Raw genomic sequence first — 23,768 nt, 5'->3', positions numbered from 1 at the left:
TTTTTTTAAATTTTAATAATAAATCTTTTTCTATAAATTCTACTCATTCCTTATTTTAAATCTTTCAATTCCTAAATTTAAAAATGACTTATAAATTCATAAATATACTAAATTTATTATCCATATTACTAAAAAAATAGCTTAATATATAAATTTGTATTTTAAATTTTTTATATACATAAAATTTCGTATTACATAAAAGTACATAAATTTCGTATTACATAAAATTTCGCAAAAAAATTCGTATACTATAAATATTATTCAGTGTTAACAATTTAATTTTCATCCTTATATAAATAAAATACTTATAAAAAAAAACGCTCAAAAAATATTGACCTCTTAAAAGTTCATAATATTAATAATATAATTATTGAAATATTTATTAATCTGTTTTCTCTAATATTATTTAAACTTACATTTCCTGATTCTTTAAAAGAGCATAATATAAAATCAGCTAAATTAATCACATAATAACCCTAACAATCCTCTACTTTTTGAATGGAAAATTAAAAAATCTTAATGATTACCTAATAGCCCTAACAATCCTATTTCTCGATTAAGTGAAATTATTCGAGGAAAGCCTATCTCTAATCACGTATATTTTAATTACGTGCCCTAATTACATTCTCTAACCGCATGCCCTAACCGCGTGAATAAATGTCCGACATTACGTACTATTGTACGTAAAGCTTTTCTTCAGGCCAGTTGAACTTACTTTTCGTTGATTCTGGCCACTTTCTCGCTCGATCTCTAATCAGAGATCGAAAAAGGAGATAAACACTCCTTCTTTTGCCGATTAATTACCGGCAAATGAGCGTAAATATTTCACGCTCATCGTAACGATCGCTCGATTTTACGATCGTTTCTTAAATATTTGAATATAACTTTATTTTAACTCAAATAAAGCCAAATTACTACAAATTTCTATATACTATATGTTCTAATAAAATATAAAATTCATGTATGTGTATAACTTTTATAATATTACAAACTATTTAATTAATTAATCGTTTGGCTTTATTTTAAGTTAAAGTAAAATTTAAAAACAATATCTACAAACAAATTCTACAATGGATGAGCTATGATATAAGAAATTAGAATAAAATAAGTGCGCGTTATAAGAATAAAGTAGTATCAAAAATTGATAAAATTGTTAAAATTATTAATGCGTGCTCTTGATTTAATAAACTAGTCAAGTCTTTACAAAAAAAAATTTTCTTTTCTTGATTCTCCTTTTTAAATTAATACTTCAATATATTTTCGCAATAGATGCAAAGCATTTCGAAAGAATTTATTAAAAGTTATTTAATTTAATCTATCCTAGCTCATCCATTTTAAGGCAACGGACTTACTCTACAATTCACAATCTACAATCTACAATCTACAATCTACAATCTACAATCTACAATCTACAATCTACAATCTACAATCTACAATCTACATCTACAATCTCTACGAATCCGTTACCTTAAAGTTAAATAAAAGTTTTTCTCACTCACCGACACTGATGCGCAACAGCGGAGTTGTTGTTATCGAAGCTAGTTGTCTGTAACATACAAATATAAAATTCATTTATATTAATGCTCACAAAATGCAATCAATATTTCAAAAAATTTTTATCACGCGGAATTTTATATCCGATGTGTAAAATAATAAGCAGAGATAAACACGTGTGGAAAAATTTTAAAACTGTTTTTTAAGAAAGTTTTTTAAAAAGTTTTATATAACTTTTATAAAAATCTTTCTTTCTAATTTTCTCTTTAATTCATTTAAATAATAAGATCGAATTATTATGCGTACGATTTATAACAATTGATATACAAATAATAAATATTCACCATCAGGTTGCTCCGCCGATGCAAGATGCCTCTCCCAGGCCTCCTCCTCCTCTCATGTTGTTGACGCGCGATACTTTCAACGGCACTCCCGCACTCACGAGCGATATTTTTATATCGCTATTTTCGTTATTTTACGCGCGATAACTAAACGGCACTCCCGCACTAATTCGGTATTCGGATTAAAAATTTGGTCGCGCGATGTATATATTTAATTTATATATACTTTGTCCGACACTCCCGGTTTCGGTACGAGCGAAAATCCCATTTCATTTCGCGAGAATCAATTTCGAGCCAACAGGTCGGGAATGCAACGATACAACGAGCAAAGATTAGGCCCGAACCGGAAAGAAGACGAAACGATTGACGGAATAGAGGAAAATAAAGTTCACCAGCTCTTTTTCGCGCATAATTATCCTATCTCGTATCGAACCTGGACCCGCTAAGCACGATTTCAGGTGACCCGCACGGATGCTATATCACTAGCGCAGTACACAAGGCTGATAGACGGTAAAAGAAGAGGATACCCACATTTTTTAAAAGCTAACATTCAGCAATTTAGAAAATGGGGAGGCAACCCCTTTTACCGAGCGAAAATCGCGCCTAGGGGAATCCACTCGACTCCTCGACAGGGTTAACACACGCTAGGCGTGTGGCTGTGTAGAGTAGACGAGCAAAGAGAAGGGACCCATTGACGACCATTTCGAACAATCGATGGAGTTCTAACCGATTCGGGCCAAATCAATTGACGAAGCAGAGCGTGTTCATCACTAAGCCGATCGAACGTGAAGCTCGAACCCGCGCGCCCATGTACATTTTGTACTGGACATACGTTCTGCGCGGCCGGCATCACCAAGTGCCACGTTGCACAAGGCGCGAGTACGTCGCAAAGCAACGACTCGATGAAACATCCCAGTTAGTTGGCGTCGGAAAGAGAAACTCGTTGACAAAAACGAAATTGGGATTTTGAAAACGCGAAAACGCGATAACGCGATAATACTATAACGCGAAAACGCGGTTACGAAGCGCAGCCGTCCGCAGCACGTTGACGGCACCGACGCGAAAGGGTACTTAGCTTCCCTTTCAAGCACCTTAAGATTTATCATAAGTAGAAAAATTTAAGATAAATCTCAAGACACCATCCAAGTACTAAGCCCTCCCACCGCGACAAGGTGTACCCCATGGGAGGGTTATATTATATATAATTTTTTTTATATATAATATAATATAATATAAGAATTGTAATTAATAAGCTCTCTATAAAAAATAATTAAATGGAGTGAGAGTAGAGGCTTTGAGAGCTTTTAGTATGAAATAAATCAGGGATAGTTATATATTAATCCAAAATAATTACATAACATGATATAAATTTAAGTAAAATAAAAGCGGTAAGTATAATATAAAAGTATATATAAACAGGCTTAAATGATAAACATGTGCAGACGACGTTTCGACTTGTTTTCAAGTCATCTTCTTCGCAAGAAAGTAGGTTCGCAATGAGGTTTAAGATAACTGTATCATTCATTGTTAATATCATACAATTATGTTGAAATATATTTAATTCTAATATTATATTCTAATATTATAAAGAAATTTTATAATAAGCATCGATGATCGAAATATCACAACATAATCTCTTATCCTCTTTTATGCATAATCTCTTGTTCCAATTTTTAATCGCGGTAATGAATGATTGCGATTCGATAAAGATTTATTGTTGCAATACAGTTTCATGTCGATAATTAATTTTTAATTAATTAACATTTATTAATATTCATAGCAAATTATGTTTCAAGACTAATCATAATCGCGTTTAACAAAAAAAATTATAATATACGAAGCGTTTCTCACCACTACTTTATTACTCGAGAGTCACTGTGCGAATGATGACAAAGCGGTAACGTATAGCGTCCTTGTTTATATTTTATATTGTTAAAGTCGAACGTCATGTTATCGATAATTAGCTGAAATATTTTATAAATTGTAAAATATACATTAACGCAGAATATTAAGCTAATCAAGTATTTTAATTTACTAAAATTGATTATTTATTAAACAATTTATCACGGAACCTTTGTTATGCTAATTATTTGCATCTATGAATCGATTGTTTTACTTCGCGTTCTCTCAAATCCCAAATTAAATTTAGATTATCAAGTAGAACGATAAAGTAACACGGATGAAATATATTTGTGATTCTAAATATTAAAATAATTATTGTCCGTAAAAATCGCAATTATCAAAGTGATTATTTAATATTTTAAATCCCTATAATTTCATCGATTTTCGATTAAATTGTATATTTGGAAAGATTGAGAAAACTTAAAGCATTGAATAGAAATAGATTTAATTCTAATATTATATTCTAATATTATAGAGAAATATTGTAATAAGTATCGATGATCGAAATATCACAACATAATCTTTTATCCTATTTTACGTATAACCTGTTTCAATTTTTAATCTGGGTAATAAATGATTGCAATTTGATAAAGATTTATCGTTGCGATACTGTTTCATGTAGTTAATTAATTTTTAATTAATTAATTTTTATTAAAATTTATAGTAAATTATGTTTCGATACTAATTGTAATCATGTTTAGTAAAAAAATTACAATATACAAGGCGTTTCTTACCAGTACTTTATTACTCAAGAGTCACCGTACGAATGATGACAAAGCGGCACCGTATAGCGCGCTACTGTTTATATTTTATATTGCCAAACTCGAACATCGTGTTATCGATAATTCGTTACCAAAATATTTTATATATTATAAAATATATCGTAAAATATTAAATTATGAAAGTATTTAATTTATTGATTAAAATTGATTATTTATCAAACAATTCACGCAGTCTTTTGTTATGCTAATTATTTGCGGCTATAAATCGATTGTTTTACTTCGCGTTCTCTCACATCCCAAATTATATTTAAATTATCAAGTAGAACGATAAAGTAACACGTATGAAATATATTTGTAATTCTAAATATTAAAATAATAATTATTGTGTAAAAATCGCAATTATCGAAATAATTATTTAATATTTTGGATCCTTATAATTTAATCGATTTTCGATTAAATTGTGTATTTAATTAACAAAGATTGAGAAAATTTAAAGCATTGGTCGAAATATATTTAATTCTAACATTATATTCTAATATTATAAAGAAATATTCTAATAAATATCGATGATCGAAATATCGCCACATAATCTCTTTTATGTATAACATGTTTTAATTTTTAATCGCGGCAATGAATGATTGCGATACGATAAAGATTTATCATTGCAATACAGTTTCATGTCGTTAGTTAATTTTTAATTAATTAACATTTATTAATATTCTTAGCAAATTATGTTTTAAGACTAATCATAATCTTATTTAACAAAAAAAATTATAATATACGAAGCGTTTCTCACCACAACTTTATTACTCGGGAGTCACTGTGTGAATGATGACAAAGCGATAACGTATAGAGCGCTACTGTTTATATTTTATATTGCTAAAGTCGAACGCCGTATTATCGATAATTTTGCTGAAATATTTTATAAATTGTAAAATATACATTAACGCAGAATCTTAAGTTAATGAAGTATTTTAATTTATTGATTAAAATTGATTATTTATTAAACAATTTATCACGGAGCCTTTCGTTATGCTAATTATTTGCATTTATAATTCGATTGATTTACTTCGCGTTCTCTCACATTCGAAATTATATTTAGATTATCAAGTAGAACGAAATATATTTAATTCTAACATTATATTCTAATATTATAAAGAAATATTCTAATAAGTATCGAAATATCGCCACATAATCTCTTTTATGTATAACATGTTTTAATTTTTAATCGCGGCAATGAATGATTGCGATACGATAAAGATTTATCATTGCAATACAGTTTCATGTCGTTAGTTAATTTTTAATTAATTAACATTTATTAATATTCTTAGCAAATTATGTTTTAAGACTAATCATAATCTTGTTTAACAAAAAAAATTATAATATACGAAGCGTTTCTCACCACAACTTTATTACTCGGGAGTCACTGTGCGAATGATGACAAAGCGGTAACGTATAGAGCGCTACTGTTTATATTTTATATTGCTAAAGTCGAACGCCGTATTATCGATAATTTGCTGAAATATTTTATAAATTGTAAAATATACATTAACGCAGAATCTTAAGTTAATGAAGTATTTTAATTTATTGATTAAAATTGATTATTTATTAAACAATTTATCACGGAGCCTTTCGTTATGCTAATTATTTGTATCTATAATTCGATTGTTTTACTTCGCGTTCTCTCACATCCTAAATTATATTTAGATTATCAAGTAGAACGATAAAGTAACACGGACGAAATATATTTGTGATTCTAAATATTAAAATAATAATTATTGTCCGTAAAAATCGCAATTATCAAAGTGATTATTTTATATTTCAGATCCCTATAATTTAATCAATTTTCGATTAAATTGTGTATATAATTAACAATGATTGAGAAAATTTAAAGCATTGGTCGAAATATATTTAATTCTAATATTATATTCTAATATTATAGAAATATTGTAATAAGTTTCGATGATCGAAATATCGCAACATAATCTCCTATCCTCTTTTATGTATAATCTGTTTCAATTTTTGTTCCCAGTAATGAATGATTGCGATACAATAAAGATTTATCGTTGCAATACAGTTTCATGTCGTTAATTAATTTTTAATTAATTAACATTTATTAATATTTATAGCAAATTATGTTTCAAGACTAATCATAATCGTGTTTAACAAGAAAAATTATAATATACGAAGCGTTTCTCACCACTACTTTATTACTCTAGAGTCACCGTGCAACTGATAACAAAGCGGTAACGTATAAAGCGCTACTGTTTATATTTTACATTGCCAAAATCGAATATCGTGTTATCGATAATTCGTTATCAAAATATTTTATATATTATAAAATATATTGTACATTAACGTGAAATATTAAATTATAGAAGCATTCTAAGTTATGGATTAAAATTGATTATTTATTAAACAATTTGTCACGGGGCCTTTCGTTATGCTAATTATTTGCATATATTATTCAATTGTTTTACTTCATGTTACTTCATTTTACTCCGTATGTTCCAAACTTCCTTTCTTCTCTTACGTATCTTTCGTTATTTCTTTTTGTGGCATTCACTCACTTACGAAAACACGATTTAATTATAATTAATCAAATACGTGGCGCACTTTGCACGAAACTCTCAATAATCATACAAAATAATCATACTTATATACGCACTTAAATGATAAAAGAGCAACATGAGATTTACCTTTACACGAGATTAAAATTTCATTCGCTACTTGCTACAGCAATGCGTATGCTACTGATACGCATATTATATGCTGTATAATATACGAATTATAAGAATGAAAATATTAAAATAATAAATAAAGTTGTGATAGCAGTCATTTAATTAATAATTAATTTATGTTCACATTTTAGAAAAATTTGAAGTTTAGTTGTTTGATTGTAACGCAAAATATTAAATTGTAGAAGTTTTTATATTTATAGATTAATTAAATGATTATTTATTATTTAAACAATTAATTAATATACGAAACGTTTCGTATCATTATTTATTGCTTGAATATCACCGAGCAAATGATAGCAAAACTGTAATATATAAACAACGCACTACTGTTGCCAAAGTCATGATTTTATTGATAATTCGTTGTCGAAATATTTTATGTACTATAAAATACACACGCGTAGAATATTGAATTATAGAAATATTTTAATTGATTGATTAAAATTGATTATTTATTAAACAATTTATTCATTATGGAATCCTTTATGCATAAAATATTTAAATATATTATTGTGAAGCAGTTTATGAAATATTACTATCTATGTAAAAGTGTTAAATAATATAAGAATATTTTATTATGGATATTTTAAGTATATTAAAATAAGATAATCCAGAATATTTTATATATATGTTATACTAATATAATTTAAAAACTTAAATAATTTAGATAATTTACAATGAGAGAGAGAGAGAGAGAGAGAGAGAGAGAGAGAGAGAGAGAGAGAAAGGGAGAGGGAAAGAGACAGAATTGTTATTGAGAATACATGCAATATATAATATGATCTGAATATAAATGACATATATATATATATATATATATATATATATATATATATAATCTGAATATAAATGATAAATAATTTATAAACTATTTACCGGATAATGTTGCTTAGTACGTGGCCAAGTGCTTTTTAGACTTGCTTTTCCTCTCCTTCGCTATTTATTCGTTGCACTCACTTTTACTTCTGAAAACGAGATTAATTAAGATTAGTTAATTAAGATTAGTGTACATAAAAATCGCGAGACATTTTGCACGGCATTCGCGTAGTAATTATAATTAAAAGTTTAGCAAGTACTAATTATAATTATCATAGCAAATTATGTTTTAATACTAGTCATAATTGTGTTTTATCGTTAGAGAAAAAATTTAATAATATACGAAGTATATTATTAAATTTTACGAAGTATATTCGCACCTTACTCTTCGAATGTTGCCGTGTGAATGATATCAAGACCGTACATGTAAACACAGCGCGTCATACGCCGCCAAGGCCGACTGTGTTATTATCCATTCACTGCTGATATATTTTACGTACTTTAACATATACACGAAATGTTAAAGTGTCTAAAAGTTTTATATTACATATTTTATATTGGATTAATTAAATAATATTTTATAAATAAAAATATATAATATAAATGTGGTAATGAATATAGAAAAATATTTATTTCATCTTTGAACATTACAGTATCTTTCGCGATTGAATAATTTATAATTTATAATTTATACATATAAATTGATAGTAAATAAATTATTCAATCGCGAAAGATACTGTAATGTTCAAAGATGAAATAAATGTCTTGTACTCTGGTGCTATCGGCATTTCGTGCACATAGCACGAAACCAGAAATTGTGCACATTATATATTATTTAATTATTTAATTATGCACATATATTACCCTCTAAGAACATTCATGGACATTGGCTTTATAGTTCATGTCCACGTTTTCAATGTCCATAGAGGGAGTATCGCTTTCAGAGATCACCTAAAAGCAGGCCATGACATCTCTCAGTCTTCTCTTTGATGTGTATTTGATATCAATATTATATGACCCACCCTGATCGGCGATATCTATTTGAACAGAGGTTTCATGCAGCTGGAATCTCTTCAAGTTGTCCGACAGAGATCTCCACAGTCTCGCTTACATAATTATGAATGAATGGATGAATGATGCATATACGTATGAATGAATATACGAATGACTTTTACAATACTATCAATATTTAACGATCCATATGGAAATTTAAGGATGCATTTTACACACAAATACATTATATTCACAAAAAACTACCGTACAAACCATACTGAAATTGCGAGATTATTATTCATGATTTAAAACTAAACTTTCTTGCTTCAGACTTGATTTTCTTTCGATGTCACAAACAAAGTACATATATATAAACATACAGAATATAAAGGGAAAGAAATATTTGATATGTACGATGTATTATGTTTTTACATTTAAAAATAATAATTAAATTATACATATATAAATTACATTAATAGAAGTATACATTTTTTTTTAAATACTAAATACTACAAGCGCGCTACGCGCCCCATTTATTATATATATATACAGGGTGTCGCAGACCATCCGTATCAGTAGTTTTTTGAGGAACTTAAACATTTTAGAGAAAAATGTTTCATACAAAAGTTGTAAGGCTTAAAATAATTTTTAATGATCATATCAGATTGACTTTGAATAGCCATCAAGTTCACATAAAAAATACTTTGAATTTTTTAAACGGAAAACCCTATTTTTTATTGCATATTCTTATAGCTTACATCGAGAGCTTTCCAAAACACTATAATAAAATATTTTTCTCTTTAGTATTTTTTGAGTTATAAGGCTTGAAATCAGACTACAATATCCTGTATGGATATTTTGATGTCGAAGCACTTGCGTGAATAAAATTTATATAATAGTGATACGTACAAGGAAAAATGAACAAGAGATAATCAGACATAGTTTTCAATCAGTTTTTTATCTAATTGTAAATATTATTGTATGATTAAATATTACAATTGTAAATATTATTGTGTGATTAAATATTACACGTGTATACGGTTCATTTCTTAAATTATTATTATTATTTTGTAATACAATTTATTGACTTTAATGACTTTATTATTCTATCTTATATAGTTTATCCTTTTCTATATATTCCATATATTTAATATATATACATTCTATATATTCTATATATATATATTCCATATAATATATAATATAGTACAAAAAATTTTTTTATACATATACATAATCATATACATATACATAATAATCTCAAACTACATATAATGTTTTCTAATTAAAATTATTATATACATAAAACTATTTTACAATTAGATATACTATATGTAATAATTTCTAATTTTATATACATATATAATTTAAGAAAAATTCTTTAAGACATTATATATATATGTACATATAATTTGTTTACGTAATTGTCTTAAAGAATTTTTCTTAAATTATATATATGTATATAAAATTAGAAATTATTACATGTAGTGTACCTAATTGTAAAATAGTTTTATGTATATAATAATTTTAAAAAATTCTTATATGTATATTATAATTTTAAGAATTATATATATATATATATATATTTAATTATATATATATATATATATATATATATAATAATTTTAATTAAAAAACATTATATGTAGTTTGTCTGAGATTATTATATATATATATATATATATATATATATATGTGTGTATAAAAAAGTTTTGTGTACTATATTGTATATTATATGGAATATATATTAAATATATAGAATATATAGAATATATATTAAATATATGGAACATATAGAAAAGGATAAACTATAGAATAATAAAGTTATTAAAGTCAATAAATTGTATTACAAAATAATAATAATAATTTAAGAAATGAACCGTATACGCGTGTAATATTTAATCACACAATAATATTTACAATTAGATAAAAAACTGATTGAAAACTATGTCTGATTATCTCTTGTTCATTTTTCCTTGTACGTATCACTATTATATAAATTTTATTCACGCAAGTGCTTCGACATCAAAATATCCATACAGGATATTGTAGTATCAATAACATTGATATGAGTATTAATCATGTTATAAAACATCATAATATGGATATTAATCATGTAAGCAATATGAGTATTAATTAGTAAGATTATTTATAATAATTATTAAGAATAATTAATAAATAATTAATAAGGTTACTTAATTAGTAAGATTATTTACTTTAATGCATAAATTAATTAATAAGATTATTTCGTAGTTAATATTTAGAAAAAATCTTAATTACAAAATTATCTTACAAACACATAACTTTAAATTATAACTTAACTTACTAATTTAAAGCTCCACAATTATTTATAGTAATACTATTTAAAAATTATTTAGTAGTAATTATCTATATTAACGTACAAATTATAAAAATAATAAAATTATAATAAAAATAAATTTTTTCTTTATTGTCTTTAATCCTTATCGTCTTTAATCATCAATCATTTAGAAAGTGATTACGCGCCTTCGCAAGCACGTGTCATTAAGCGCAAATCTCACAGATAATTTTCTGTAACGCGCGCAAGAATATGCAATTTCAACATCGTGCAGAACATTCCATCCTCGTATCAATTGACACCCACGCAGCAATGAAATAAGACCATTTATTACCCGCACGAAATTGCTGCACTATATAATAATTCTATGCTGAGAGCCACATTTAACTCCATTGTAATTAATAAATAATGTGTTATGTATCTTCTACGAATTTTGTTGCGAAATCTGTATTTCAAAAGAAATATATAATATACATATATGTATTGCTAAGAAAAAGATATGTATCTCGAAATTTTTCGTCTCATTATCTATGATTTCATTATGGATTCCTCGCGAAAATACTTCTCGACTATTATCGATTATGCGATAATAATTAACATTCACGTACGTGCATAGTAATATAAACAAAAGTATACAATACATGATTACACAAATATAATTTCGACACGTATATTCGGATAAGAACATTGTTAAAAGTGCGATGAATCTTAACTTCGGATTTTGTGTAGCGCGAGCAGTACCGGATAATCGAAGCCAGTCGGATCAAACTGCAATTTAAAAATGCCTCTACATCGTAGCGAAGTACATTGGATCGCGCTAATTCTCATAATTACGTGTGGGATTTCATGGGCTAGCACACAATGCAAGACAATCGTGATGGACGTACACATGAAGAAGTGCAGGCTCGGTGCTAGAGTCAAAAGAGGCATGGAAAAATTCGATCTCCAGAAATACGACGAAAAATACGAATCGAAGAGACAAGAGCAGTTTGGTGAGTGATCTCCCATCAAAGATATTTATAAATATGCATTTTATATATTTGTTAATAAAGTATGCAAAAAGAGAAATATTTATTGAAATAAACATGAGATGTAGATTGTTTTCTCATTTGATCAAGTTTTAAATTACCTGTAAACTTTTAAAGTATCTTTCTACAATCAAATAGACAACGAGAAGCCAATTATAAAATTGATAAGAATTGTCGAGCATTTAACATTTAAATCGTTTAGTAGAATAAATATTGTTGAACAAAAACTATGGTGTTGTAGAGTAGAAAATAGAACGCTTCGTCATCTCATCAGAGTGACTTTTCTTTCAACAAACTGTTGATCTATTCGAGATTGACGCACGACAATCGCGTTTTCTTCCAGACTACTACCCCTGGCCGAATGATTCAGTGCCTCACGGTGTTCCGCAGAAAAGACAGCTGTCATCCGGACTAATCACCGGCGATATCGCTCTGCCGATCGTGGCGGAGGCTATAAACGGCGCTGCCAAAGCCAGGGCGTACATCGTCTCCGGGACAGGATATTACGATCCCGGTTCAAGTCTGTTAAGACCTACTTTCGGTCGATCAGGATATTATTCCCTGATGCCTTATCCGCTTGACAGAAGGAGTGTTACACCCTTCCGCACCCCGGTAAGCCAATCGCTTCTGAAATCCATTCCGCTCTTTGGGAAACGGAATCCAGTCAATCCATCAAGATCAATATTGCGATCCATCATACTTCTGTGAAAATATCATAGCCTAAAAAACGCTTCATGACGTTATCCATTTCTGTATAATCCCTGGAAAGAGGAACGATAACGAAATAATAAAATCGATAACTCACAATGAAATAAAAACAATGGACAATAAAAATATTCTATAACGCCTTTACTTGTATAATTAACAAATGCAACTGTTTTCAATGCAAATTTTTCCGACGATAACATGCAGCGCTTCAGCATCTCCCATTTCCGACTTACAAAAATAAAATAAACGACTGAATCAATATATTATACAATTTTAATAATTTTGATAATGTCATACTTTACGTAACTAACATGATTAATATTATATGATTAATATTATATAATTATTAATATTATAATAAAAATGTATTAATAAATAATTAATCAACTTGAGAAATAAAGATAGTATCATAGATTAAATAAAACTATAATGATATAAAATTGAATATAAAAGCAATAAAAAGTGACATAATGTTTGACAGGCCTTTAACGACGATCTCGAGCTTAATGACGAAGAACTGGGCGAACTGTATAATGATATCTATGAAAGATCACCAAGAGCTTCAAAACAAGAGGCTTGGAGAATTTTTTTAGAAACAGCTTCGAAATGCTGTCAAAATGTCGATAAATGTCTTAAAGAAACGATGCGCATACCTTGTTTAGCAAGTCAAACGTCTTAAGATTAAGATTCGACAACTTTCGAAATTAGCGGTTCCTTAAAAGAGTACATAAATAAAACTTTACAAATGCATTGTCAAATTCATTCTTTTATATTCGTTAATTATTAAATTAGTTAATCAAATAAGTTTTTTTACTTCAATATAAGGTATTCCATAAAATAAGTAATAAATTGATTAGCTCGTATAAATGTTTATTGGTTGCTATTATTGATGCAGATATTAAGTGAAATATTCGGATGAAATATTCGCGAGTAAGATTCACGCTGTACTATGCGTCGTGATAAAATTCCTATCTATAACTAATGTGAATTCTGAATCTATGTCTTTATTAAAAACTACAATTCCATTTAAATCTCATCCATTCGCTGGTGGACTCGTTAATAAAGTACACGTTTATCGGGGATGTGTATTTCAAGTTGGAGTTTGTAACTTAAATCTTAAATCTACAACAAAACTTTTAATACTAATGAGATCATCAGTCGTCAATAAAACTAAGATCACTGGCGAATTATTCAAGTTGTTCGAGCGCTAAAAACGCTTACGTTGAAATCACTTATTTAAAGTCTTCTTTTTCTCTGCGAGATTACGACCCGATTGTCCTGAATTGCATTCCAACTCAAGTTCATCACAATTATATTCGATATAGTCCGTGATATAGTTCATCTCGAGTCGCCATCAAATTTCACTATTTCTTTAATGACATTGTTTTATTAAAAGAAAACGTCAGAAAAACCACATCCTTTCCCATCAATATCAAGCTGCTTTCCTCCATCGTGAATTTCTTCGTGTTCAAAATTGCGAGATTCAAGATTGGCGGATGACTCTCTCTTTGCGCCGCTGACACGTTTCATCGCTGATTTGATCTACTAAATGCGTGATGAGACATTCTACACTTGCTATGAATAATTTTCCTCCACGCAGATTTCCCTTCCTTCAGAAAGGAAAAAAAAATTTCCTTTCTTTTAGGAATTTCAATTTCCTTTTCCTCTTCGCAAAACATCTATCCCAAATTCTGTTTGTTTTCTTCTCTAGCGATCATCCGTGTGCAAACTTCATAATTGTTTTAGCGATGCGCCGAATGGAGTGACAGGTAGGAGAATGGCATGAAGAAAAAAATGAGTTCTAAGAGTACCGCTTCTCACAGAAATCGCATCTCCTGGAACGCCTCGTGTGTGAACGACCGGTTATTGATTGCATTGTTTTTAGTACCTCAACGTTGCATTATGATATAGTGGGAGACGACGTAGGCTTGTTTGTCGGCGACGATGTCACAAATTGATTAGCTAAAAGTTTTGCCTCACGGCGAGAAACCTGCAACGACAGAAATGCATATACGTTACGATCGTTTTTGTTTTCTTTTTGTTTTTTTCCATTAATATCAAAAATTTAGTCGAAAGCTTATTTTTTATTTCTAAACTATCTGCACTAACTAACGTACACTAAAAATGAAATAGATCTATATTTAGAAGTTGAAAGAAAGAATGGAGAAACAAAGAGTACGGTCAATTTAAGAATAATAAACAAACCTCGCAACAAAAGACAATGCAAAAGAGATTAATTATCTGAAGCTGCGTTGCAATCTCAATCTCAATGAAAAATGCCCAACATGCAATATTAAAAAAAAATACACACGATGTCATTTATCTGTAATTATTTTTGGATGCGAAGCGTAAGTTATTTTTATGATTGAAATGTACCGAGAGAAGCAGCAGAAACAGCAAAGCATGACACCGTAAACAAGAATATATCATATCAAGTATGTTTACAATTCTGAGAGTGCATTTCAGATATTTCTATAAATAACAGGAATTTAGACTAAATAAAGATAATTCACACAATCTGAAGCGTAAATCAAGAGCTTTGTTTTTTACTAAAATTTAAAAGAAAGATACTAATATTATAATAAAAATTCAGCCGTTAAATAAACATTTCAAAATTCTAGTTTCTCAAATTTAGCAGCTGTGTGTCGGATGATTATCGCATAAATATCCACAGTGCATGCATTACGCGTTTCGAAGCGCAGATTCGCAAATTTTTGTCGAAAAATGCCATTAATTCCAATGAGATTACGTGACGAGAAAACGGCAAAAATATTATAAGTGTTAATAGGCAAGCAATGACATCATGACGTTTTGTGAAAGCACCTTGCCAGCTCGCCGACACTCCAGACGCCGACGACGGCATCTGCAGTGCCTGCTGCGGTGTCGCTTTTTCACATCAGGTTTCCCCTTGCATTCATCATCAATATTGCGACCACCTTTCCCCCTGTGCCGTTCCCTTTTCAAATCATCGACCTTACGTTTTTTCGTACCGACGTGTTCCGTCCCCGATCTCTGCTCCGACGATGTCATCGAGAAAGGTAGATTCACTACACTTCCCATGTATGACTCTCCTCTGAAAAAAATAAAGAGAAGAAATAAATAAATAATTTCCGTAGAATAGGCACAAATATCGAAAAATTTTACACAACATATCCGTAATGCTTCATCTCTCTTAGATTAGTATCAAAGTCTTAGACTTATCAACCCCTATCGATTATCCTTGTTTACGATGGAATTTTTGATCTGCGAAATTCATATTAGATCGTCGACCCTAAAATCGAGTTTAACGAGCCGAGAATAACGCAATAAACGGGTCAGCCTTAAAAATGTGACAATAATATCGCTAGATACGAAAATACAGATTCTTATGGACAAAGAGTTTTGTAAACATTTGTGTACAGAGATTTGATTAAAATTTGAGGAAAAAAACAAGTTGAATAATTCGATAAATTCATAGGGCATTATCACGAAAACAACGAAAGGAGGACGAAAGAAAGAGAAGCTGATGGGAAAGAAGAAAAAACATTATATACGCATGATACGCGAGTTGTCCTAGTACTTCGGACTAATCTTCTATCTGTAAAAAAAGTTTATATAGAACCATGAACTTTAGGAGGTGCAGAGATTATCACTGAGGCCATGATAACACGCGGCTTCGCTCTATCTCTCTTTCTTTCTCTTCGATATTAGTGCTCACTCTCTCAGAAAGAGTACGATCTCCATTGCTCTAAGAGCTGACATTCGATGCAGATCACCTACTATTCAGACGTGCGAGAGAAATGATACAACATCGATAATAAATAATTACATAAGTTTGTTACATATTATATAATTATATATGATCGGCTATTTATACACGATCGTTTAATCGCCTCTCTGTTATAAATGAAATCTACTAATTGACGATGACAAAACGTGTGATAAGTGAGTATGCACTTTGCGATTATGCGAAAATTAATCGATGAGCGACAAAATTTACTGGATACTAAAATATCAGCTATCAGTACCAATATCTTTTTCTATTCGCATTTGAAATATCTAAATATCTTTTTAAAAATATATATTCACATATGACTTAAAGGGGTATATAATAAAATTCTTCTTAATTTATTAGTCTATTAATAAATTTACTAATTTATTAATATATTAATAATTAATAAATTAACTTACAAAGTTAATTAACTTACAAGATATAAAAATTCAACAAAATATTGTGTCAAAATTATGTGTAAACGCGCGCTCGGATTAGAGATCATCTTACTAATAAAAAACTTTTTATTTATAATTAGAAAAATTAATAAATACAATAGAATGACAAGAATTACGATCATACATAATAAAATATATAAATACAGAAAACAAAAAATAGAATACGTTTAATAAACAAACGATAAAAAGAAAAAGGAAAGAGAGAGAGAGAAAGTACAGAGACAAAAGTTGAAACGATTAGCGAAGAAGAAATGTGTGAAAAATGTAATTTTCTAAGAGGAATCGGAAATAGAATTAATTTAATTTAAAAAAAAAAGAAAAAAACAAATAACAAAAGAACATAAAAGACGCACTAACATCCACTCACATAACGTCGTGTCTCTCTTCGGGCAGAGGTTTGCAGTAACGCTCGAGTTGATAGTAGCTGCACGAGTGATAACAGCACTCTTCGACAAGACCTGGCCCGGGATCGACTCTTGGCTCGTCTTCGCCGCTATACGAAAACGGCTCGTTGTAGCCACGTTCCCGACACACGAGGTACAGGGCGTCGCTCAGGCTTCTGGAGCACAGTTTCTGCATCCGGATATGCGATTTTCTCAAGGTGACTTGGCTGTCGGCGATGTGCAGAATGCTCAGGAGAACCAACACGAATAGAAACACCGGTCTCGCTTTGCATGTTACACGATCGCCGTCTGTCATCTTAACGTTTCCCTCGACTCAAAGAATCACGATTAAAATCGTCAAGAAAAAACGTACAGAAAGACGTCTAAAGGTTCTAGGAGTCCCGATCCTTCAAGATCCGCCGCAGGCGCATTCGCCGATCGCGTACGAGCTTGTGATTTATTAATTCTATCCAATCGTGGACCGGAAAGCCTCCTCGAGCTTGCCTTCAGTCTCAATATGCAGTCTAACGTTTGGAAGTCTTTGTTCCAAGTCTGGTCTTCTCGAAGAGAAATTCTTTCTTCGTTCTCCTCTCGTTTCCCGCGATTGTCGTATTTGCGGAAGATCTTGCGGCGTGGACGATGCTGCGAGATCCCAAGTCTTGAAGAGACTTCCGTTGGTACCGAGTTCGTCGGTGCCACTGGTACCGGGCTGCCTCGCCACGCGGTTCTTGTTCCAGATTTCAGGGACCAGAGGGAGAGAGGTAGGATAAGGAGGGAGAAGTAGTGGAAGAGAAGTAGGAGAAGGAAGAGGGAGAGGAAAAGGAGGTGGAGGAATAGACAGCTCGGTGGTAGACAGATTCTTACCGGTCATGTGGCCGGCGACACAGGGGGAGGAGGGGGAGGTGGGGTCGTTAGCGGTCCAGACGCGCGCGTCCGATGGCACCAATTTGCTTTTTCGTGCCATCATCGGAGGGACCCCACATCCCTCGCCGAAAGAGAAATTAGATGCCGAGTGGTGGACGGACGAGACGTTAAAGACGGCGGCGATTCGCTCTCTCATTTTTGGGAAACGCCACCGTCTTGCAGTCGCGATCCCTCCGACAAAGTATCCCCCGAAATTATAATGTATTCTTTTGTGCCGGAGCGCGACGGGCCCAACCGTCTGACTGGCGAAGAGAGAAACGAGACTCGTTCTCCATATATATTCATTTGTCGCGCGCACCGCGCTTCATCCGCCATCCTTTCGTACCCCGACGAGGGGCGAACAAAGCGACCTTTTTTTTTTCTTTTTTATTAAGGATATGAAATACCGTCTCCTCGAGACACCCCCCGTGGTAGAGTCTCGAGCTCATCGCGCCAAGATTGAGAGCGCTAGACGGTTATACCGTACCACATTATTATGCTATTGTATCTCGCTAATGCACCATGGCACCGTCTCCGATGCAGCGGTAAATTGAAGAAATGTGAATAGAAAAAATTGCATATTACATTACGAGTTATTTTCGCCGTAGAAGAATAATAATCGTCGTTGCTTTTTTCATTTAATATATATAATTATATATATAATGAAAAAAATATTTATATGTATAATATTTATATTGATCAACATTTACGTTATTAAAATTGATAAATATATATACATAAATTATGTCATCATAACTGATAAATATATATAAATATTTTTTCTTATAAAATTTATCTTATTAATTTTTATTTCTCGAAAAATAACTGATAAATATATATAAATATTTTCTCTTACAAAATTTATCTTATTAATTAATATTTATTTCTTGAAAAATAATAGTATCGGATTGCACTTCGATGCACACATAAATGAAAATAAAGATTACACTTTACGAATTTAGCCGCTATCGATCACGTGTGCGATGCAAAACAGTATTTTAAACAAAAGTGGAGTAGCTGTTATTACTGTTCGATATCAATAAAGGCAAACGTTATTATCTCTGAATGATTGATAAAGACGTTATTATTTCTGATTGATCGAAGATATAAATTGGGGGAACCAACGGATGATCGGCCGGTTCAATTTGCGCGCAAAAACACGGAAAGATCGCGTCAAATCATCTCTGGCTCCGATCGGCGAGGACTAATTGCAAGTGTGGTCCATTAGTGGAGGCTTTAATTGCTCACCGCCTATTTTGTCCCAGCTTGATATGTCAGTCGTATTTTTCTACAGATAGAGAGGTCGCTCCTCACGACCTCCTACCCTCGTTTCTTCCTACCGATCTTGGTAATTTCGATATCTTTCAACGAGAAAATATAAATATCCCCCGCCCCATATCTTTCTTCTATTTATAGATTCAGCTACCACGGATATTATTTCACTATTTTCGTGGAATTCTGTTATTCTAAAACAACATCGATTTAGATATAAATACATGCATTCATATCTATATGTATATGTTATAAATATGCATAAATATTATAATTTTTCTATATAAAAATATATATGTATGTGTCATATTATTCGCTGGATGTGATACAACATATAGGAAGGAAACTGTTTTGGCATGCATATTATACAGAATATTGTATCGATTTTTTCTCATCAAAAATTTCGACGGGACACGATGATCGAGGCGATCATCGGTGGACTTTAATCGATTAAAATTAATTTTGATTTTTTTATATAAAAATATATATGTATGTGTCATATTATTCGCTAGATGTGATCGATTTTTTCTCATCAAAAATTTCGACGAGACACGATGATCAAGACGACCATCAATGGACTTTAATCGATTAAAATTAATTTTGATTGATCCAACGGATCGGATTAACGCGCTTAAGGATCGAATTCGCCGTCATTAACACGATGACTTTTAAATGGAGAAAAAGAGATAGCTGTCCAATCTATTCATAGATTCAATACAATAATAATCGCGCGAGTGTCCGTGGACCGTAGCCAGATGGTTTGACGTTTGTGTCACGTATTTAAAAAACACACAACAATCTCTCTCGCCTCTTACGTTACGCGCAAGGTGCCGATACGCCGAGTCGCGATCGCTTGAATTTCTTTCCGGATCGCACGTTCTTGCGTGACGGTGAAGGATGTCGATGAAGCGGGACCGCCAAGGACACACGCGCGCCACGTGCTGCTGCAACTACGTGGCGATGCACTCGTGCGAGTACACACACGTGTGATTCCTAAGTGCGCGCCGGTGTTGTAATAGCGGCCACTTACCGGCCTATTGAGCCTAAGTGAACCGCCTGTGCAAAGGAGAGGAGACGCGTCCACTTTAGAAAACTTATGGAAAACTAGCCTCAAGTGGTCGCACACGTGGATCGTTAGCTGTCAGGCTATCCCGCAGCCACGCGCAGCCAAGAGAGTTCGCGGACGAACTGATTCGCGGATGATGATTTGAGAACTTTACACGCAGAATTATTTCTGTAATATTAATACACAACGATGATTATTATTCATTTTAAACGAATTGAAAAATTTCTCTCTCAAATAATTATATTCTTAATGAATAATTTCTCCGATATGAGAAGCAGAATTTTAAGATGCGGCAGATGTATAGCTAATAGATAGCATTTTGAAAGATTTGCGTTTGTAAAAAATACGATTCTACGATCCTACACAGCCTTCATAAGGGCCTCCTGTAAAGGAGTTGGCAAACGTATGGAATAGGCATATAAAATAATTATTATATATTATTATTATAAAATTATTATTAATAAAGTAAATATTAATATAAAATAATTATTATATATTATTATATATTATTATTATACATAAAATAATTATTATATATTTTATTATAATAGGCGTATAATTATTTTCCATGTTTTCGATACATTAATAATATCTTACATTTTATTTTTAACAAGAATGTTGTTAAAAACCAACAAAGGATGCGATAAACGATGCAACCTTTACGTAAAAAGTTTGTAAGATACCAGTAAATTTATAAGATACCACATGATTCTCTTATTTATAACCCAAACGATGATCCAAATATAACTCGCGATTAAGAATCCTGCGACATTAAATTATCGTGTCACTCGTAAAATTCATGATCGTTCTTTATCGTATCCTCTATTGCGCTGTGTCCGAAAAATATTTGCCTTATCGACATTTCCATGGAAAGAATAATGAAATCAAAACATCCAAAATTAATAACATCGAAATAATTATTATCGCTTGTTATAGCCGGTTGCGCAAAAATATCTGTCACGGCTATCAGTGATTTTCCTCATTTTAAATCACTCCATGGTAAACTGACCGCATATTTGTCGAGGCCAAATTACATTTCATATCTGTATAATGTGTATACATATAATATTTTATAGATATGTATAATATTTTTAGAAGCGAATTATTAGCGAATGTGAATCATACAAGGAAAATGATTGTTTTATCTGCGCGCGCGATAAAGAATTCTCTTATAATACACTTATAGTAAGTCTCTCTGTCAGATATATTCCTTTATTAATAATCTGATAAAAATTCCCATTATTTATTATAATTTGTCAGTTGTATACAAATAGAAAATTAAGTAGATAACTGCATCTATTTCATCTTTCAACAGAGTTTCGCATGTTATTTGTGTATTAAAACTTCGTATAATTCATAATATAAATATATGATCACAGTTGATGCTGTAATTGCAAAAATATCCGGAAATATTTACGAGTCTATAAGACAAATATTCAGACATATAAGCGTCAATAACAATTAATTAGAAGATTAATAATGACAAGATATTAATTAATTAGAGGGAAATTGCATGCAATTTTAAACGCTAATTGACGCGTCTCGCGGCGATTATTATGTCGAAAGAGGGATGAAAATTCCGAGCTGGCACCCGATCGGCACCGCAGTCGAAAGAGAAACGATTCGATAAGTAATCGCAATGGAAAATAAGCGCGTTATGGGCGAACGGGCATCGGTCGTCTATTATTAACAACGAGCTATCGCCACACGAGCAACAATGTAATAACAATTAATATATATAACTAAAGCTTCTATCTTTCTCTCGCTCTCTTTCTCGTTAGCTTCTCTTTATCGGACACAATATGACATCTCATCAATTCTGATGATGTTTTCTACGCGAACGAGAAACACCGCGATAAGCGTATTGTCAAAAGCAAAGCAAATTCTTTTTATTATCAGCGAAAACTTTAATGGTATTAAATATTTTCAGCTATAACGCAATATATAAAAAACGCAATAGTGAAAAATTTGATTATAAGTTGGCTTATTCGTACCTAACTCAAGATCGTTCCTAGTTCTTAGAAGTTGAATCAATCGCTTTGAAACGAGAGCAACCATCTGGAAAGAATCAGTTTTCGTCTAACTGATGATGCGATCATGTTTCCTCGAATAGAATTCTCGGTCAAAAAGAATTACATTTTTTTTTTATGCGTGCATGAAAATAAGAACCGTTGAACAGTAACATTAAACCGTCTCAGCGTCGTAATGCTTCGTCGCGCCTTACTTCTGTAACTAATTGTGGATCAAAAGACGGACACGCATAAAGGCGTGTAGATGCGTAAAGACGACCGTTAAATCCCAACGCGATTTAACGGCGAACCGTTTTGTCGGAGTCAAAGTCGGCGGAAAAGTGACGGACGGACACGTGGAAGAGAACGCGAGAATCGAGATCAACGTCGGCGAAAAATCATCGTTGTTTATTGTTAGACTCTTAATGTCAGACTTTGCGCCGATAATCGATTAATCGATTTGTATAAGTCGGAGATATTGCTAATAAACGGGGTTAAGTTCGAGCGCGCGCGCCTGATGGTCGGTATCAGCTGTACGTCGATCATTCGCTGTTCTATCAGCTGTTTTCCTGCCGATTTTTCCTGCCTGAAACTCGGTCGTGCAGCTGTACCGAATCTAGATCCGATTTACGCGGCTATCACGTGCACGAATGTTGGCTGCACTTTGACATAGACTCTTGCTCGACGGTGGCAATCCATTCGCAGGGGATATCAAGTTATCGAGTTATCGTTATAAGTAATAAAGGCATCTATCTCTAGAGGGCAAATGTCTAGTAAAATTGTAGACTTATTAGTCTGACGTAAAAGATCCGCCTCATGTTTTTTTACTTAGTGTTGCTTTAGATAAGTTTAGATTGGAGCTTTTTT

At 31.4% G+C, this 23,768-nt stretch overlaps 2 protein-coding genes across 4 annotated transcripts; one reads left to right on the top strand and one right to left on the bottom strand.

The window, feature by feature from the left end:
- Nucleotides 1-11,967: 11,967 nt before the first annotated feature.
- Nucleotides 11,968-13,783, top strand: LOC105257618. The gene is made up of 3 exons (XM_020029481.2): nt 11,968-12,315; nt 12,695-12,963; nt 13,541-13,783. Exons 1-3 carry the CDS (start codon nt 12,105-12,107, stop codon nt 13,736-13,738), a joined length of 678 nt encoding a protein of 225 aa, XP_019885040.2. The 5' UTR covers nt 11,968-12,104; the 3' UTR covers nt 13,739-13,783.
- A 258-nt stretch (nt 13,784-14,041) lies between these two features.
- On the bottom strand, nt 14,042-18,387 carry LOC105257619 (insulin-1). 3 transcript variants are annotated; one of them, XM_011268353.3, is made up of 3 exons: nt 17,636-18,387; nt 15,883-16,132; nt 14,042-15,049 (listed from the first exon to the last, which is right to left on the bottom strand). In XM_011268353.3, exons 1-3 carry the CDS (start codon nt 17,965-17,967, stop codon nt 14,960-14,962), a joined length of 672 nt encoding a protein of 223 aa, XP_011266655.1. In that variant the 5' UTR covers nt 17,968-18,387; the 3' UTR covers nt 14,042-14,959. The 3 variants fall into 3 exon arrangements, with proteins under 3 accessions (XP_011266655.1, XP_011266658.1, XP_011266656.1); XM_011268356.3 differs by having other exon boundaries at nt 16,050-16,132; nt 17,636-18,384; XM_011268354.3 differs by having other exon boundaries at nt 16,038-16,132; nt 17,636-18,382.
- Between the last annotated feature and the right edge of the window lie 5,381 nt (nt 18,388-23,768).

The sequence above is a fragment of the Camponotus floridanus genome, unplaced genomic scaffold, assembly GCF_003227725.1.
Source record: "Camponotus floridanus strain SB8 unplaced genomic scaffold, Cflo_v7.5 scaffold1, whole genome shotgun sequence".
NCBI lineage: Eukaryota > Metazoa > Arthropoda > Insecta > Hymenoptera > Formicidae > Camponotus > Camponotus floridanus.
Note: the sequence above shows the minus strand (reverse complement) of the source record. Positions and strands in the feature narration are given on the sequence as shown.

Bases quoted from the DNA above. Each gene is read 5' to 3' on its own strand.
- LOC105257618 (XM_020029481.2), top strand. From the start codon at position 12,105: ATGCCTCTACATCGTAGCGAAGTACATTGGATCGCGCTAATTCTCATA. The intron at 12,316-12,694 runs GTGAGTGATCTC...GTTTTCTTCCAG, and splicing joins GAAGAGACAAGAGCAGTTTG to ACTACTACCCCTGGCCGAAT. The intron at 12,964-13,540 runs GTAAGCCAATCG...AATGTTTGACAG, and splicing joins TTACACCCTTCCGCACCCCG to GCCTTTAACGACGATCTCGA.
- LOC105257619 (XM_011268353.3), bottom strand. From the start codon at position 17,967: ATGACAGACGGCGATCGTGTAACATGCAAAGCGAGACCGGTGTTTCTA. The intron at 16,133-17,635 runs GTGAGTGGATGT...TATTTTTTTCAG, and splicing joins GAAGAGAGACACGACGTTAT to AGGAGAGTCATACATGGGAA. The intron at 15,050-15,882 runs GTGCTTTCACAA...CTGTCGTTGCAG, and splicing joins AGTGTCGGCGAGCTGGCAAG to GTTTCTCGCCGTGAGGCAAA.